This window comes from Lacerta agilis, chromosome 15, assembly GCF_009819535.1.
Source record: "Lacerta agilis isolate rLacAgi1 chromosome 15, rLacAgi1.pri, whole genome shotgun sequence".
NCBI lineage: Eukaryota > Metazoa > Chordata > Lepidosauria > Squamata > Lacertidae > Lacerta > Lacerta agilis.
Genome location: NC_046326.1, coordinates 11,576,151 through 11,594,970, shown reverse-complemented (window position 1 = coordinate 11,594,970; position 18,820 = coordinate 11,576,151). Strand labels below are relative to the sequence as shown.

Genomic DNA, 18,820 nt, shown 5'->3' with positions numbered 1-18,820 from the left:
GATGTAAGTTTTTTTTTAATCATTAATATTCTTTAAACTGTCATCAACCAATTAGATTGTTTTCAGAAAATGTCTTTGTCAGAGAAGCAGCATGTGGACGAGCCCTCTCCAGGGGCAAAACTAGGCTTTATTTCACCTGGGTTAAAGACCCAGTTTGGCACACCCCCCCCACGCATTTGCACGTGTGCACACACAGGCTGGGAGCCTCAATGGCGCCCCTCTGGAGGCTTCACCCGGGGCAAGAAAACCAGCTAGCCTTCTGCCCAGCTACGGCTCTGCCCTCTCTCTAACAAGCCATGCCTTTGGGATCTGGGTCACATAAAGCAGTTGCTCCACAGAGCATAGGAAGCTGTTGTGTACCCAGTCAATGTATTTGTCCATCCATCCCAGTATTTTCTGCTCTGACTGGCAGTAGCTCTCAAGGGTCTCAGACAGAGCATCTTCCCCATCACCTGCTATGTGTGGCTTTTAACTGCAGATGCCAAGGATTGAACCTGGGGCCTTCTCACAAGAGTGAGCTTTGCCACTGAGCTGCAGAGCTTTCCACTAATTATCAGTCAACTAAACCACCACAGTTAGTGATTGAGTACAATGGATTCTGGTTCTGGCAGATATCTGGGGATATCAGGTGTGTCATGGCCATGAAATGGTATCCTAGGTCATTCACTAATTAGGAGTCACACCTGTGCATGTGTTTGCTTTACCTATGTGTTAAGCAAACACAAGCTGTTAACACATGAGAGCAGTAAGCTACCAGTTTGTTAAGACATGAGCAACGAATCACTCCCCACAATAGCTGACTTGGTGATTAATTGACACAAAGGATCCAAACGTATTCTGATGTGCCAAGCCACTTGCCAAGCAGCTTCATATCTGGCTCTCCCCACCTTCCTCTACTCTTGTATTCCATCTATCTATCTCTATCTATCTATCTATCTATCTATCTATCTATCTAGCCTTCACTTTCTGCTCTATTGACAGAACCTCCAAGGAGGCAAGCAACAGTTTCAATAAAAGCACTCAAGATTCAATAAGAATTCAATAACACTATCACCCCCAGCAGCTAATTTAACAATGCAGCAAGCTTACTTCTTTCTCTTTTTTTTACATTTAAAGCCCACAGGCTCTGGTGGATTGAGCAGATGAGACCAATAGTGGGTCCAGTGGTCAAGAAGGTAATTACTGCATGTGCTGTAGAGGAAAATGAGGGACAGAGGAAAATGAGGGACAGATGGGGCTCATCAACCTAAGAAGGTAGCCCATCAAGGAGAAGGAAAACTGATCCTAAAGCTGCACTGCCTTGCAGCTACACTCATTCATGAGAAAACCTTTGGGAGCAAACCCTGATGAAAAATCTGTACCCTCTGCCTTGCAGTACATCTTCAGGAGAAGAAAAGGCTATAAGGAGTAAACCCGACTGGAGTCTCCAAGACAGTTGGATGATGTCTTGTATGCCTCATTCTTGCAATCTCTGCAGCCAAGCTAGTGCCAGATGTATTGCTCTGCTTTCCTTTGGAGTGCATCAGTGAGGCTGAGAGGGGGGTATTGTCGTCTAGGCATCGCAGGAGCTCCATACACACTGCCCAGGCCTGTGCCCCAGGGAGGTCACTTCAGTGCTGCTAATGCATCAAAAACAACACAGGAGGTGTCAGTTATTAGTTATCAGTCTCTGCAGCCAAAGCACACCCTGTGATTGTCCAGCAGTTTGACTTCACCCCAGAGAATCACAACAACGCTATAAAGTAGGTTAGGCTGAAAAGGGGTGACTGGCCCGAAGGCACCTAATGAGCTGCATGCTGTCTTGGACTATGCTCCCAGTTTCTAGATATTGATCCTTTAATTCAAGGCTGGGGGACCTTGGGCCCAAAATGGTCCTCTAAGCCTCTCTACCTGGCCTTTATATTTCTTCCCAGGCCACACCCCTCACCAGCGTGCTTTGCACCCTGAGCATCTTTGCCTGGCTAGAATGTGTCCTTGATCTCTGATAATGCCTTTTCCTTGTTTGAATGGAATGCTGCATGTGTGCATAGAAACTAGCCTATTGTGCAAAGGTAACATTTACATTCATTGCCCTGCCCACTTTGGCCTCTGGCCTCTACCACCACTGGTGTCTGGCCCTCAGAAGGATGCCCAGAAGGGTATCTAGCCCTTGGGCTGAAAAAGCTTCCCTGCCTCTGCTTAGTTTGCAACTTGCAACTTGACCTCTGGCCTGTCTTGGACTGTGATACCTGCTGGCTCTGCAACCTGACCTGTGAAACATAGAAAGCTACTTTATAACAAAGTCAGATTGCTTGTCCTTCAAGCCCAGTATTGTCTTGCAGCCATCCTCCTCAGTTTCTAGCAGAGAGAGGTCTTTTCCATCACTTGGTACCTGATCCTTTAAAAAAAAAAAAGGTGGGAATGCCTGGGTTTGTAGCTGAGCTGTTGTTTTTTTGCAAGTAAAGCTTGTGCTGTACCACTGAGCTATACAGTTGCTACCCAAGGTATCTAATCTGATTGTACTATTCACCTCTGGCTGCTCAGGATGGCAACTAGTACCCCTCTGAATACTGAAAAGTGACTATTTTGGGTTTTATTATTATTATTTCTGCTGGGCCCAGACATTGGCTTGGGAGAGTTAAATAAATTCCTATCCTGCAGAGCTGGGGTGGGGAGCCTGTGGCTCTCCATATGTTTTTGGACTCCCATCAGCTCCAGCTACCAAGTCCAATAGTCAGAGATGAAGAGAGTTGTGTTTCAGCTGCCTCCAGAGGGCCACAGGTCCCCTATCCGTCATTGTAGGGATTGGGGGGGGGAGTAATTCTCCTTTTCCTGCCCCTCTGAATGAGCATCTTTCCTATTCAGGATCACTTCCCATGTTTTTTAATTGCACACTATATGGAAAAGTTGTATTGATATTCTGTGTGTATGTTTTCCCCTCTACTGCCCAGGTACATTCCCAGAAGGAAAATCTGGTTGAATATATTACTTATTATGGTTCTTCTCCTGGAAAAGGTTGAGTAGACAACCAGTTCCCACATGAATTTGATCACACATCATAAAACAAAACCCTAATCAGTGGTTGTATCCACAAAGCACCCTAATGAATCCACTTGTGTTTCTGCAGCTGGAGGGTCTGGTCTGGAAGTGTGTATAACTGATTCTGTCTGCAAGTGTACAGAATGCTCAAGGCAATTCACCACCACCTCTGCAATCCATAATCCTTCAGGAGATATGTGCCATCATTTCAGGCTTGGTCCTTGGAGATTGATGTATGTTGATATAGCATTCGCCTCCTTCTAATAACCCTTGAATTGGAGGAGTGTAGAGTCCTAATGAAGAATGCCAAACAATTGCTCTCCTGGCTAAGAAGGAATTTGAACAGCATCTCAACAGTGACCTGTTATTGCCATTGCTATGAATGAAGTAGGTGTTCCTGTGCTTCTGGTAACTAATGTGAAGTGACAATTATGAATGAGTTCAGAGTATTAAATCAGTGGTTGAGAGCCTGTGTATCCAGCATAATTAAATTTCAATTTTGCAGGTCAGTTTCATATTTTAGCTTGAATCACAGGTAAGGAAATGAGCTGGTGCAATTCTAGGCTACTCCCTTCCAGAAACTCTGCAGCCAGAAAAGAATCCATGAGCATTTATGAAATTGGGTTGGAAGATATCTCTGAGGTCTCATTGCAGCATCCCTAACACAGATTCACAAGTACACATAAAAAGAAGGAAACATCAACAAGTGCAATCCTATTCCTGTTTATAGGATTTCACTGCTGATGTAGAAGAGGATGCCTTCGCCCCAGTACGGCTTCCCTTTATCACATACACAGCCCAACAAGACAACAAGAAGAACCCACCAAGAGCATACAAAACAATCTGGCTAACCTGACCCAACAATTTCCTGCCCCATGCAAACAAATTCACCGCAGCCAACTAAACACAACCAACCTCTCACTACCAAGGAAATATAATAAACAGAAAGAGAATCTACCCATACGATGCTGACATAAAACCCCCACATGCACACTAAGTATAAGAATATAAGCTTACCACTCACCCCCTTTTTCTTCTTCCCCAACACTATTCTGTATACAACAATAATGTCTTGCATCATATGTAACTGATATATGGAAAAGACTTTACAACCTGAGAAAAGAGACAAGGCACATACTTTTGTAAACAAAGAAAACCTTCAATAAAAATTATTATTTTAAAAAAACCAAAAAATAGTGCAATCCTATACCCAGTTACTTGGGATTAATTCCCGCTGAACTCAATGGTTGTATCCAAGTAAGTTCTACTCAGAATAGACCCATTGAAATTAATGAACCTAAGTTTGTCATGTCCTTTAACTTCAGTATGTCTATTTTGAATAGGGCTAGCACTGGTTACAAACCAATGAGACTAGTTTCTTAGTAGATATATAGAATTTTGCTGAAAATGAAGCACCAACAGAAATATGAGTTCCAAAGTTTTCCTATTAGGATTGTGTTTATTGATAAGCTGCCTTTATGAGAAAAGCAAGCTATACATCTTCTAAATATATAAATTTAGATTGCAAATTTATACTTACCTGGGAGCAAGCCTCATTGGACTCGGCAGGACTTCCTTCTGAGTAGACATGGATTGACTGTTGTTCTGATAGCAATCTTCACTGATCTGGCCCTGTTCTGTATCGCAGCCCCACCAAGCCTGAACCAGATGCCAGCCTTTGTCCACAAGCTTCCATGCCAGGGCAATGACAGCGTGACTTCAGGGTCCCTTTCAACTCTATGAAAAACATTTTTGTGATAGAATGTAAAGGAGAAGAAATATAGGTGAATAACAGAGACTTTCATGTGAAGCTTTTGCTCAAACTGCCTCTGGTTTCTGATTTGATGGCAAGTTGCATTTCTCTGCACTGTGACAAACCTGTAGTTTGCTAAGGGTACTGAGCATTGCTGGGGACCATATATTCCCCTCACAGAGCTACAATTCTCAGAGTTCCCTGGCAGATTGACTGTAAAGTATGGTTGCCATACATTTGGGTTTTCCTGGACACGTCCAGGAATTCGCCTGGGAAATGGCACCTGGGCAGATTTTTATAAAATTGGCAAACATGTCCAGGAAAACCCGGATGTATGACCAGGGGGGTTAGTATTTTTCAACAATATTGAGCAAAAAACCAACATCAACAACTTTTCCCAGATTTTCACTTTTGGGGATATGACTATAGCTGTCAAATTTCAGATTTGAAAATAAGGGATCAGCACCCTCACCTGTCCCTGGGACAGTATACGGTTCTCAGGGACAGTCCACGCCGTGGTAATCCCCCCAGGCTACAAATTAATTTACACCAGGGTACACACCATCTTCCCCACATTCGTATGTGGGATTTGACTGGAGTAACACATGACTGGAAAGGTTTGCAGTTCCACAAACATAGGTGTGCACTGCCTCGAAATAAAAAGAAGTGAACAATAGATAATAGATAAGATTAATGATTTTTATAGTAAAAAAAGATTTTTCAAGATGGTAAGAAATTACTAAAGATGATTGACAAGGAATGCAGGAAGTGGAGATGAGAGGAAGTCAAGATACAATGTAAAGGATAGAAGTGAGTGATAGTAATAAGTTTTTTGTTTCTAATGTAGGTTCTTGTTTTTTATGGTTGTATTGTTTTGTATTTGTTTGTTTTTATGGATTGTTGTTTTTACAAAATTTAATAAATATTTTTTTTTAAAAAAAAAAAAGTGAGCAAAAGAAGGCTCACTAGGGGGGCATTGCTAAAAAAATGTCAACTTTGTAACCAGAGGTTCAACTGAATAGAATGTGAATCACATGCACCACAAGGCCTATGCAGCCTCAACTTAAGGTGGCTCCCAGCCTGGCTTTTTACAGGCCCCAGCTGACTGCACAACCTGGCCTTTGGAAAGGGCATATAGACAGATACCTTTGGCTTCTGCACCCCTCCTTTGCACACATCACAGAGCAGCAATTCTTGGAATGGCTTTACATAGGGTTGCTATATTCATAGCTGTCAAGTATTCCTTTTTGTGGGAAACTCCTTTATTCCAAGCTGTTTCCAGCTGCTATCCCTGATTTTTTTTATTTATTTTTTTGCTGCTCTGTGAGGGGAATTGGGGCATCCTAAGAACTCTTGGCAGTGCTGGATTAAACCCAAAATCTTGGGGCCCTCCTCACAAAGCTCTCCCCCAAATTGCTTGTGGCTTTGCCTCTTGTGCCTAGGTAAGAATGTGTGCAAGAGCGCCACCTGGTGAGACCTACAACAACAGCCGCTTCACAGAGGGTGCTCTGGAACACCTGAAAAGTCTTATGTTACTTGCTCTGCAACACAGCAGGAACTGAGGTTAAAGCGTGTCTTCTGATGTTGTCACCACTGGCAATGTGCCTTCTTCAGATTCAGTCCCAGGCTCTGCAGTTTGTCCTATCTCTCTCTCTCCCTCCCCCCCCCCCCCGCCTTTCCCACCAAATGTCCCCATTTGGAATTCCAGGACAGGGAGATCGTTAGCATTCAAAGTGTGTAATGAAGCTTTCAAAATTCAGCCCACAGAGTTGCTTTAAAATAAGGAGAAAGGCCGAAGGAGATTTATTCTTCCCGCCTGATGGCAACAGCACTATAACTGATTGATTTATGATGGATAAAGGAACAGCTTCCATGCTTTGCCAGTCTCTGTTAGAATAAGGCTCATTTTGTAGCAAAGTTGTGTAAACATGGACCAACGGAGGAAGAATGGACTTTCCATGTTGTGTTTGTCGGGCAGGTCCTGACAATGTTTCCCATGCCATGGATTCTTTCACCAGGCTTGGTGCCACGGTTTCTTATGCCAGGCAGTGGAGGCTGGTCTCTTCAGGCAAAAGGGGCACTGCCCCACCAACCTCATTCTGCCCTCAGCCACCCCCACCTGCCACCTGCTTGCCTACCCAGGGGGTAGGACTTCCTATCACCTTCCTCCTCCTTGGACTCACACTTGTTCTTGCAGAACTGGGCAGAAAGATAATGAGGACAAAACTAGGTTGTGTTTTCTCTTGCCTTCCATTGGTTCGGTCTCCACCAACTACACCCTGCCTTCCAGTGTGTCAGGGGCAGAAGTAAGGAGCATGGCATCCTGAGCACATCTCATTTTCAGTACTAAAAATAAGCTCACAGTCCTTTCACACTGCTGATGATTCAGGTTCATCATGGGTTAACCTATCACTCCCATGTTATGTAGGTGTTCCCTGGGAGGCGGAGCTAGTTGGCGTTCTAAAAGGAGGGGGAACAACAGTTGAACGGCAGTTGGGGGTTTGGCAGTTGGGGGTGGAGGGTTAGAGAGAGAGAAAAGGAGAGGTTAGGCTTTGGGGGATGCAAGGAAAGGTCATTACCATTGCTAAAGGGATGCAGGATATATTATAACAAAGCTGAATTACATGAGAAGAAGATTTGTACCAGTAATAACCCGAGACATCCATGTTTTCAAGTTACCTAATAAAGTTAAATGTGCTTAAACGTTCGTTGACTCTTGACAGTGTATCAGTGCCTTAAGAGGTGTGACTAAGAGAAGAGAACAAAGCTTTCCTGTGGAAGAGGAAACGCTTATTCTCCTGTCATACAGAGGGCTGGACAGTGAAGCCAAGTGTGCCACTTATTTGCCTAAAGAAAAGGCAAACTGCAGTAGTTGGGAACCCTGGTAAGGAGATCCCATAGGTGGCAAGAGGTTTTCAAACGTAGAGCCTTGAGGTACCCCAGAGACAACTCCCGTATGAACACTGAAGGATTCATCCTAGTTGTCAGTGAAGCCTAGGGAGTGTGTCTGTTGAAGTATTGAGGGGGGGGAATAGGATCCCTCACACACACACATTGATGGTTACAGCCCCTCAAGCTGCTGTGTACCTGCTAGGCATATAGGCTGTGCTGTTGAATGCTACTTGTGATACAGCTCAGCTATTTGTTTGCACAGGGGTGCAGATTGCACACTCATCAAATGTAATGTGTGAACACTCCTAGTTTTTATGGGGAGAGAATGATTTTGAACATTTGAAATAGTCAGATTCTGAGTCTGATTTGTTCTGCAGGTCAGTACTCATTGTGAGTGCTGGCATCAGCAAAGAGCATCCTTGGGCAGCTGCCCAGGTCCCAGCAAGGCTCATCGCTGATGCCGGTCTTGGCCCCCACTTTGAAAACAGCAACGTACTACTCAGAGTGAAGTTAAACCTGCCAGAGGATTACCAGTGGGCCCTTTTCCCAGGACCTCCTCAAACCCTATTCATTGTATTAGTGACATAGTGATATGGAATTCTACTCAAATTGATCCAGAGCAGAACTCCAATGTATAGTTAGCAGAGTAAAAACTTAAACACGTTGCAGGGTTCCCAAAAATAGACCAGAGGAAATTGTATTTCATCCAGCAGAGCTTATTACTACTGAAGGCAAATGAGCATAATGGTTACAAATCCAATACATTCAGGATTGGCCCTGTCCATAAGAAATCCAGTTGCAGCAGACCTTGACTGAAAGATAACTGATAGGAGAACCTGTTTAAGCCAGCTGTACTCAGCTTCTCTGAAGGTATAACCCAAACATCACAAACCTTCTGCTTGTTTCTTTCACACATATAAGCTTCCAGAACCCTCTTGAATTAATTAGAATAGGAAAGATCTCTTACACATCAGATCAATACTTTCTGTACCAAGAAATGCAAACTGACACATAGGTCCAATCAGCAGTCCATACAGTGGCAGCAACTCTCCATGATTTCAGCCCTACCTTGAGATGCAAGGGTACAGGAAGGAGTACCTCTGAGCACATACAGAGTGTCCTTTCCTTAGTGCTTACAGCAGTGGTGCAATGTGCCAATTGTAGATTCTGACTGACACACAAGCATGTTCTTTCGTTGGTAACTTGTATTTCTTCAGCACTTCCTGCTGCCTTTGGGACTCCTCCTGATCATTCTGCTGAGTGGGGCCCCACTGGCTCTGAGTCTGTTTACGTAAACTTCATAAAACACTTACCGGCCTCTCCCATCCTCCAAACTCATGTTCAGAGCCTGCTTCTTCCATGAAGCACTTAATGTTGGGTGCTTGCATTCACCTCTTCTGCCATTTTCCCTGTTGACTTTCTCCACCCCCCATTGAAATATAGATTATTATACACCACAGAGGAAGGTCCTGTCTTTTTGCTTGTGCCACTTATTGCCATGTATACAATGGCAAGGGTCATCGTAGCTCAGTGGCAGGGCACCCACTTTGCATTCATAAGGTCCCAAGGTTCAATTCCCAGCGGCATCTCCCAGTAGGAATGGGAGAGACCCCTGCAAGGAACCATAGAGTTGCTGCCAGTTGGTGCAGGCAGCACTACACTAGGTGGAACAGATGGATTCAGCATACAGCAGCTTCCCACATTCCTGTGTGCCCATGTTATTAAACAATGAATAACAATTATCTGCTGCACGGCCGCTGCTTGAAAACTGCTGCTGCATTCTGCTGGCTCTTTTCCCCATGGCTGGGCAGAGCCTTTGCAGGCTCGCTGCCATTCACAGCAATGCAGGCAAACACAGCAGAAGTGACATTTACGATGGAGTGTCACTCAAAACGCTGACTCTTGCACACACAGCCGCCAAGAGATGCACATGGCTGGCTGGAGAAAGGCAGGATTTTGCCTGTGCTCAACATTTCTATGAGCAGGCTCTGAGGAATGCCTAGGCACATGGGATTGAGGCACGATGCTTTCAGGTTTGGAATAAGTGCGTTTCAGGCCCAGGGACCTTTCCCCAAAACAGATTACTTGCTTCAAGGCTTAAGAGCAGCACTGTCACTTGGAAGCAACCTCCCCTGGAAGCTTTGGGGAGATGTTAGCTTCGTACCCGAGCTTCTGCCTTGTATGGTTCAATCTCCTGCAAGAGCTGGGAATTAACTTCCTTATTAGATTCTGAAAGGCAGTGAATGGCCCAAGGTCACCCAGGGAGTTTCATGTGGCCAAGGGGAGATTTGAACCCTAGTTTCCCAGGTCTCTAACCACTGCACCACAATGTCCCCTGCCTGAAATCCCAGAGAGTTCTTGCCGGTCATTGTGGACTGTACTGAGCCAGGCTGTCTAATAGTCTGATTTTGGAATCGATGGAAAGTTTAGGAGTGTACAGTGGTACCTGTAGGAAGATGCCTTTTCTGCTGGGTCAGACTATCGGGCTGCTATTGCCTACATTGAGATGGCACTTGATCTACGTTTGCTGGCAGAGGAGTTCCCATCACCTGTTCCCGGGTCTGGACTCCTGTTAAAAGTGGAGATGCCAGGAATTGAACCTGGGAACTTTTTGCATTACAAAGCATGTGCTCTGTCTCTGTCTTTCCTTTCGCCCCCCCCCCACATCAGCAACTCCCCCCCCCCCAAGTCAGCATGGTCGCAGATCCCAGCATGGTCCCAGTGGCAGGTATATGGGCATAGGCAAGATTCATTTTAGGGGGGCAGGCTTTATGGGGGGCAGAACTGAGTCGCCTGCAACGCAATTGGTCAGTTAAGTGTTTTTATTTCTTTACTTGATTTAGAGAGAGCAGCTGCAGCCCCATGGCCACCTTTTACCTACTTCCCCTTCCCACCCCCACCCTCAGAGCCCCACTTTCTCTTGCCCGGTGACATCTCTGTGACTTCTGCATTGTCGAGGAAAGTGTATGCAGGTGAAAGAGTAGCAGTGCAGCCAGAAAGGGGGAAAGCGTCCAAACTTGGTCAGATTCCTTTCTCAAGTGGTCAGCTGCTACCATATATTGATTTATCATTCGATTTCTACCCTTCCCCATTTCCTCCTTACGACAACCCTGCAAGGTGGGTCCGGCTGAGAGACAGGGCCTGGGCCAAGGTAACCCAGGGAGCTTCATGGCTGTGTGGGGGCTTGAACCCCCAGCCCCCTAACCACTGCACCGCGCTCTCCTCCTCTGTCCCTTGGCAAGGCTCCTCTCCTCTTTCTTTCCTCCTCCTCTCCCTTCTTCCCGACCGAGGGAGGGAAGGAGGGAGGGAGGCAGCGCGCTGCGTCTCCAGGGAGGGTTATTAATCCAATAATTAAACATTTATTGGTGGCGGCACCTGCTTTCCGCCTGCCCGGCCCCCGGGGGAGCGGCCAGCCCGGCCCAGCCTCGGCAAGGCAGGCAGGAAGAGGAGGAGGGGGACCAGAGCGAGCGGCAGAGCAGCAGCGGCGGCGCCGCAGAGGCAGCAGCGGCGAGGCTCTGGATGCTTGTGCGCTCGGATGCCAGCACACGCGGCGGAGCGCTGGAGCGGCGGCGGCCAGGATGCTGCGCTACCTGCTCAAGACGCTGCTGCAGATGAACCTCTTCGCCGACTCGCTGGCGGCCGGCGACGCCCTGGCCAACTCGTCCGAGCTGCTCCTTAGCCTCAACTCCTCGGCTCTGGCCGCGCTCAGCCCCAGCCTCCTCGACCTGGGCAACCTGACCAGCCTCAACGGTGAGGGGCGGCGGGGCCCGGGAGGGGACCGGCCCGAAAGCTGCTTCTTCCCCTATCCACCCACCCCCTGGGATGCGGGTGGGAAGCCAACGTGGAATATGGGGAGGGAGGAGGGCGCAGGTGGGAGAGAGATTAAGACCCGGGGCTTCGCTTTCCCCTCCCCACCCAAGTGAAGCTCCTATCGCCCCTTAGTCCAAGTGAACGTGTGAACGCCATTTGTGATTTCCCCCTCACGCGTGGGCACTCTGTGCATGCTCACGGGCATGCTTTTCTTGCGGCTGGTTTTGCGGCGTGGGGAGCGGGTTCAGGTTGGGACAACGATCCTACTCTACGCACAGCCCTGGGAGAAAGTCTCACCTGGTTCTGTTCGCGCAGGGGCTTGTGATGTGCATGCACCAGGGATGGGCTTTGTAGCATCCGGCCAGTGGGGCGGGACGGGGGAGTGGGGGTGTTCCCAGTTGTGGCGGGGCAAGGATTGTTGAGGGCCGGTTTGTTTGGAGAGGATGTTCCTCTGTCTCAGCCCTGTTAGAAGGCGGGAGAAGGGAGCCCAGATCACACGGCGTGTCCATGCAGAAACTCGGGGCGATCCTAGCGCGTAGCTGCCCGTTCAGACATGCTTGCATCTTGGGGGTGTCAGAGGACAGTGGGTCTGTGGCGCGCGGTGTCTCATCCTAGGAATCTTGAGTTCGCTCGTCTGGCTCTGCACCCAAACTCGCGTCGACGAGACGCACCCATCTCCCAGAAATGTTTCTGGCGAATCGGAGCGTTTTCCAGGTTCAGACGGACGCGTGCGAGCATCTACTGGGGCAGAAGCGCATGTGGGATTTGCTGGTTTCTTGCCTGGGACTCTTGTGTGCCCCCCTCGCCACCGGACCTTCATTATTGTGCAAAGCCCTCCTGACGTGCCTTTAGTGGCAGAATGAATTTGAAGGGGGTGGGGGTGGGGTGGGTTCTCTGAACGCTTACTCAAAACGACCCACGGATCTCGTATTCACTTGCATAGGATTGCAACTGACCATCTTATACGCGCACAAGGGAAGAATTCCCCTTGAACTGAGTAGAACTTTCTTCCGAGTCAGCAAGCATAGGATGCGACTGCAGCAGTGAAACCCAGATCCTATGCGCCTTCACTCAAAACAAACCCCACCTAAATTCAATAAGAATTAGAACTTTCAGTTAGGGCTGCAGCTCTATACACGTTCACGTGGGAATAAGACCCGAGTTAAGGATGCATAGGACACTTCCTGCCGGGTTGAAAATCCCAAGCTTCCCAACCGAGGTGGTCAGTCTTGAAATACCCGAGGTGAAAACGAAAGTGCTTCTGAGCACGTGCAAAGGGCACTCCTCTCATCCCGTTGCAGCTTGCCCTTCACGCTTGTCCGAGATCAGGGGGCAGAGTCTTTCGGTCAACTTGAGCTCCGGAATTTCTTTTCTTATAAGTGATTCCAGCGTGTCACTGGAAATCCGCAGCGTGTTCCTATTCTAATTTTATCTAGGCTGCGTGCATAGGTGTGCGCGTGTGTACACACGCGCGCGTCCCAGGATTTTTTGCGCATGCACTACCCAGGTGTGCATTTGGCCGGCGTGCATGCTTTCTTGAGCTTCCCCACACTGGAGTTTTAGAGCCACTCCACACGTTACACGGAGGCAAATCCGGGTTTGCCACCGGGTGTCCGGTCAGTAACCAGCAGCTGCAGTCAGTCGGGGCGAGTCCCCCTGGCGAGCCTGTCTGAACAGCGCACGTGTTTGCACTAAGTGGCTATGCGCTGCTGCAGAGAGTATCTCCCTGCACCACTCACTGCCAGATAGGCGAGCCCCTAAGTGGCGTAAGATGCGCCCGTTCCACGAATGCAATTGCCAGACCTGGAATAAAGGTACTGCTGCTGATGGCTGTGCAATGATGGCTAGTTATTAAGATGCTGAGTGTCCTGATAAGCTGCCGCATCGTCTTCGGGTTAGAGGATGTCGATAGGGGCAGCGCTCCCCGCTGTCACTCTCGGCGTGTTTTATTTAAGCGGCTGTTTCCTGCAGGCAGCTGATATGAACTGTAAATTGGCCAACCAGCGCCCTCTCTTGGAAAAGGTTGCTAAAACACTATACACAGCACTGCTTGCCCTTTCCCCTAAAGACTTGCTGGAAATTCAGGAATGACAGTGTAGGTAACTTAAGCCCAAGCAATTACACCGAGAAAACTTTACTCAAACCTGTGCCTATTTGTTGATAATAGACAAGCTCTTGACTCAAGCTACCCGAATAAGAAAGAGGCCTGTGGTTCAAAGATTTGCCCGTCTGCTTATGTGATGCCTCAGAGTGGCAACTTTAAAGTAGAGAGGGGCAGACTTCGCCCCTCCATATAATACTGAATTCCTGGTAGGTAATAACTTCAGACCCCCGTCAGTGATCAGGGATGGTGAGAGTTTTAGTCCAACAATATATGGAGGGCCACAGACTCCCTAATCTTTGCTTCCCAGTCTTACAGAAAATGCAAATCATGTTCATGCCATATTGAGATGTGATTGGGATTGTGTATTTTATTTCATTTATTTGCCAAACCAAAAGAAAGAATCGTGAATAGTTGGCTCCTGTCCTATTCAAACGATTAGTCTTTTTATCTATGCAATACAGATGATTTCATGAACCAAATGCATATGATCAGTTATTCTTGCAAACAAAGCAGGGGTCCTTATTTCTATGGCAACAGGCATCCTCGGTGTCCAGGTAAGTGGTCTGCAGAATCCAGTCTCTAAACACTCTATGCTTTCTAGGAATTAAGTACTTGAAGATGTCTATGCTTTTTCCATCTCGGTTAATTGAGCAAAGTCCACGCATTCCTCAGTAATGTATTGCAGTTACCGGTAATTAGTGAGCTGTCACAGTCTGCAGTTTCCTTCCTGTTGGGGTATTTGTTAGACACACCATTCCAAACCTCATGTTTCCTGCCCGTAGGAATGTGGCCTGCCATCATTTCCCAGTAGCTGTCAGATTCACACAACTGTTTGAAGTGGTGAAGTTGGGTCTGGGCTTACACACTGGGAGGGGGTGGGAATCGGTTCCCCACCCGAACAAAGAAAATGAGCATGTCAGGGAGAAGGCTAAGCCCTACCTGACATGCTAGTTCACACCTGTGATGGGGAAGGAGAAGGCCACTGGGCAACCTTCTCATTGCTTCTAAAATGTCGTTATGCATTGCCAAACTATTTTCAAACCTGCCTTGAGAACCTTGTAGGTTAGGGATATCGTTTCTTTTGTTTTAAAAACAGGAATGAAAGCAAATACTCCCAATATTTAAAAACCTGTGTCTGGTGGCAAATCTTGTGCCATGCAGTGTGTAGGCACATCATGTAGTTGGAATAGGAACATCTTATGTAAAGCTCTGCAAATCACCCCATCCCAGATACGGAAGGGAAATGCCAGGTGAGATTCAAAGGCGGCTTACAAATGTTGATGTTTTTCCTGCCACGGGCAGAGTTATTAAATAACATGACAAAAAGAACACACAAGTTTTTTTTAAAAAAATTATGAATGTGAACGTTGCAGAACGTCTTATCTATTATTATTATGACACCACCTAGAGAGTACCATCTATGCATAAAATTTGACAAGGGGGAAACTGGGGAAGGGAGCAGAAATGAAGGAGGGGGGAATGTGTGTATGCTTCAGTTACATTCACTTAGACAGATTTGCAGGTGCAATTGCAATCGAATAGGGTGGGTGGGGAACATTTTTCAGCATGAGGGCCACATTTCCTTCTGGGAAAGCTTCTAGGGGCCACATGTCAGTGGTGGGTGGAGCCAGAAGCAAACATAGGTGGCACAACATACATAAATCTCACCTTTTTGCAGTAGGCTGGCTTCTGCATACACTCAGATACCCCCTCTGTCCTCCATCCAGGCAAGCTAGAGGCATTCTCAGAGTCGAAGAACCCCTTCTAGCCAGGCAAAAACATCCAAGGAAGGTGTGAAGCAGATACAGTGAGGGGTGTGGCCTGGGGAGAGGGGGTGTGGCCTAGGGGAGAGTCCCAAGCACCAAGAAGAGTGGAATGGAGGGCTGCATTTGTCCCTTGGGGCTGAGTTTCCCCACCCCTGCAATAAGATATGAAAACTAGGTGATGGAAGGAAAGAAGGGAGGGAGGGAGGGGCTGGATGAATGATGGCTTGTGCTTCATCTGTCACTGTTCACAGGATAGCTCAGTCGGTAGAGCATGGCGCTCTTAATCTTGGGGTTGTGGGTTCAAGCCCCAAGTTGGGCAAAAACATTCCCGTATTGCAGGGGTTGCACTAGATGACCCTCCTGGTCCCTTCCAACTCTACGATTCTATGTTCAGTCCCTCCACCACCCCGGCAAACTGGCTTTCAAATAGATTCAATTTTTTATTTTTTTAAAAAATACTCTGTTTTAGCTGTTTGAGTGTACATAGCTAGTGTCACGCTGGTGTTTTTAGCCTACTCCCTTGTAATCTGTTTTATCGGTAAATGTTGATATTCATTTTCTGTACCGGGCTTTGTAAATTGCTCTGAAAGCTGTGGCTGAAGAGTGCATAATAAGTGGCAGACAACCGTTCAACAGGTGTAGCATTTCCATCACTGTATATGCTTGTTGGTGGCAGCAGCAGCGGGAAAGTTGCCTTCATCTGTAGAATTTCTACCTGCTCCCACAGATCTTACAAGCAGGGATCACCTGAAGGTGTGCACTGTTTCAGCCAGGCAACCTGTTTGCCCTGAAACTGTGACTTGTTAAAGTCCTGTGGGCCTTCTGCTACAGTGCATCTGTGTGATGATGCAAGAAATGAGAAACTTGGAATTATAGGATCATTGGTAAAAGAGTAGCTAAATAAATAATAGAGGCAAGTCTGTGCCAACTGAATCAGTCACTCCTGGAGTCGTCCCTTTTTAAATGTAAATGAAGCTGAACGCTGAGCACTTGCTCTCTGTTGGTGTGCAGTAGAGACCTCACCCTGGCCTCCTTCGGGCTCCCTGTCATAAACAGGAGGCACTTTTCATTAGCATTATTAATTAGTATTGTTATTAATGCAAATGAGGGCAAGTGCACAGAATCGCAAATCCTTAAGTCAGAAGGGACCGCTGGGACAATGCAGTGTGTTTCAGCCCAGTTGAATGGATTCCTTCCCCTTCCCAGTATGCAAATCAAGCTCATTAAATTGTATTTGGATAAAGCCTCGTGTCTGGTCCATTCTTTATCCTCAAAGTGCAAGTGATGGAGAACTTACTTTTACCACCCCTGGGCACTCTGTGTCAGTGGCTATTTCAGCTTGAAATGTGCCTTGTCCTGAACTTTCAATTAACCAACTTTAATTGGCATCCATTTGGGCCTTATTAATTTCTTCCACTGTCAGATTCATGAGGCTTTATTAGCCAGTATATTTATGCCCGTGAACGTCCTTAAGTATCAAGCTGCATCTCTGTAAACTAGACGGCTTGAACTCAGCGCAAATCTTTCCATAGTGGTTTTTGTTTCATTGTACTAGGTGCTTTTGTTTGCAGCTTCCCTGCTTCATTGACTGGCAGGAACTGCCATGCACACAAGCAGCAAGTACATAAGAATGCAATCAAATAATATATATATCCCATTTCTTGTTAAAATGCTCCATTCGTCCTATAAGCTCCCTTCAAGTGATAGCACTGGCCAGACGAGTCACTGTCTCCCTCTTGTGGCTGTACCAATGCAATTGCCAATGACTATCCTACCCATAATAAGTGGCAGACAACCATTCAACAGGTTTCCCCAGGAGTAATGTATGGAAGTGAGAGCTGGACCATAAAGAAGACTGATCGCCGAAGAATTGATGCTTTTGAATTATGGTGCTGGAGGAGACTCTTGAGAGTCCCATGGACTGCAAGAAGATCAAACCTATCCATTCTTAAGGAAATCAGCCCTGAGTGCTCACTGGAAGGACACATCCTGAAGTTGAGGCTCCAGTACTTTGGCCACCTCATGAGAAGAGAAGACTCCCTAGAAAAGACCCTGATGTTGGGAAAGATGGAGGGCACAAGGAGAAGGGGACGACAGAGGATGAGATGGTTGGACGGTGTTCTCAAAGCAACTAGCATGAGTTTAGCCAAACTGTGGGAGGCAGTGAAAGATAGGCATGCCTGGTGTGCTCTGGTCCATGGGGTCATGAAGAGTCGGACACAACTGAATGACTGAACAACAATCATCCTACCCATATGGGACGCGGGTGGCACTGTGGTCTAAACCACAGAGCCTAGGGCTTGCCGATCAGAAGGTCGGCAGTTTGAATCCCCGTGACAGGGTGAGCTCCCGTTGCTCGGTCCCAGCTCCTGCCCACCTAGCAGTTCGAAAGTATGTCAAAGTGCAAGTAGATAAATAGGTACTGCTCTGGCGGGAAGGTAAACGGCGTTTCCATGCGCTGCTCTGGTTCACCAGAAGCGGCTTAGTCATGCTAGCCACATGACCTGGAAGCTGTCTGTGGACAAATGCCAGTTCCCTCGGCCAGTAAAACGAGATGAGCGTCGCAACCCCAGAGTCGTTCGCGACTGGACTTAACAGCCAGGGGTCCCTTTACCTTTACCTTTATCCTACCCATGGCATTCGAAGAAGATGGGTCTCTGCCTCAAGGCACCTGCAATCTGAAATTTAAAATGGAAAGCAACATGAAATGGGAGGGGGTAAACAGGGGGAAGAATATAGTTAATGGGTGGCATCCAACCAAATGAAGGACAGATCCTGAAGTTGAGGCTCCAGTACTTTGGCCACCTCATGAGAAGAGAAGACTCCCTGGAAAAGACCCTGATGTTGGGAAAGATGGAGGGCACAAGGAGAAGGGGACGACAAAGGATGAGATGGTTGGACAGTATTCTCAAAGCTACTAACATGAGTTTGGCCAAACTGCGGGAGGCAGTGAAGGATAGGCGTGCCTGGCGTGCTCTGGTCCATGGGGTCACGAAGAGTCGGACACGACTGAACGACTGAACAACAACAACAATCCAACCAAATAGACCTAATGCAAGGATTTCCACTTGTGAAAGGGATCTCTCTCTCTCTCTCTCTCTCTCTCTCTCTCTCTCTCTCTCTCTCTCTCTCTCTCTCTCTCCCCCTCCCCCCCACCTCCGTTCTCCCCACAACAGATTTAGGGGGGACACAGAAGGCACATGGGGAGAGGGGAGGTGAAGTTCTTTTGCATAGCCAAGAGTCCTTGTGCTAGCAGATCTATTTAGCTGCCCTGTGTTCAAATACTTGCATTCTCTCTCAGCATTCAAAGCTGGCCTAGTAAGAACAATCACCTTTCTTGAATGATGCCTCTGTGCAAGATTCATCATCTGAGATTTACAGTCTAGCATTCCATCCTGACACCAGTTGACCTGATAGAATGCCCTCCCCGGAGAGCCCCACACTATCATCTTCAAGTGCCAGGTACAGCTCTCCCCG

The 18,820-nt window shown here is 47.2% G+C and overlaps 1 protein-coding gene across 1 annotated transcript in view; it reads left to right on the top strand.

The window, feature by feature from the left end:
* The first annotated feature begins 11,167 nt into the window (after nt 1-11,167).
* Nucleotides 11,168-18,820, top strand: part of ROBO3 (roundabout guidance receptor 3) — a 310,469-nt gene continuing 302,816 nt past the window's right edge. The window contains 1 exon segment of the mRNA XM_033171318.1: nt 11,168-11,413. Within this exon segment, the coding sequence (XP_033027209.1) occupies nt 11,242-11,413 (172 nt within the window). The 5' untranslated portion in view covers nt 11,168-11,241.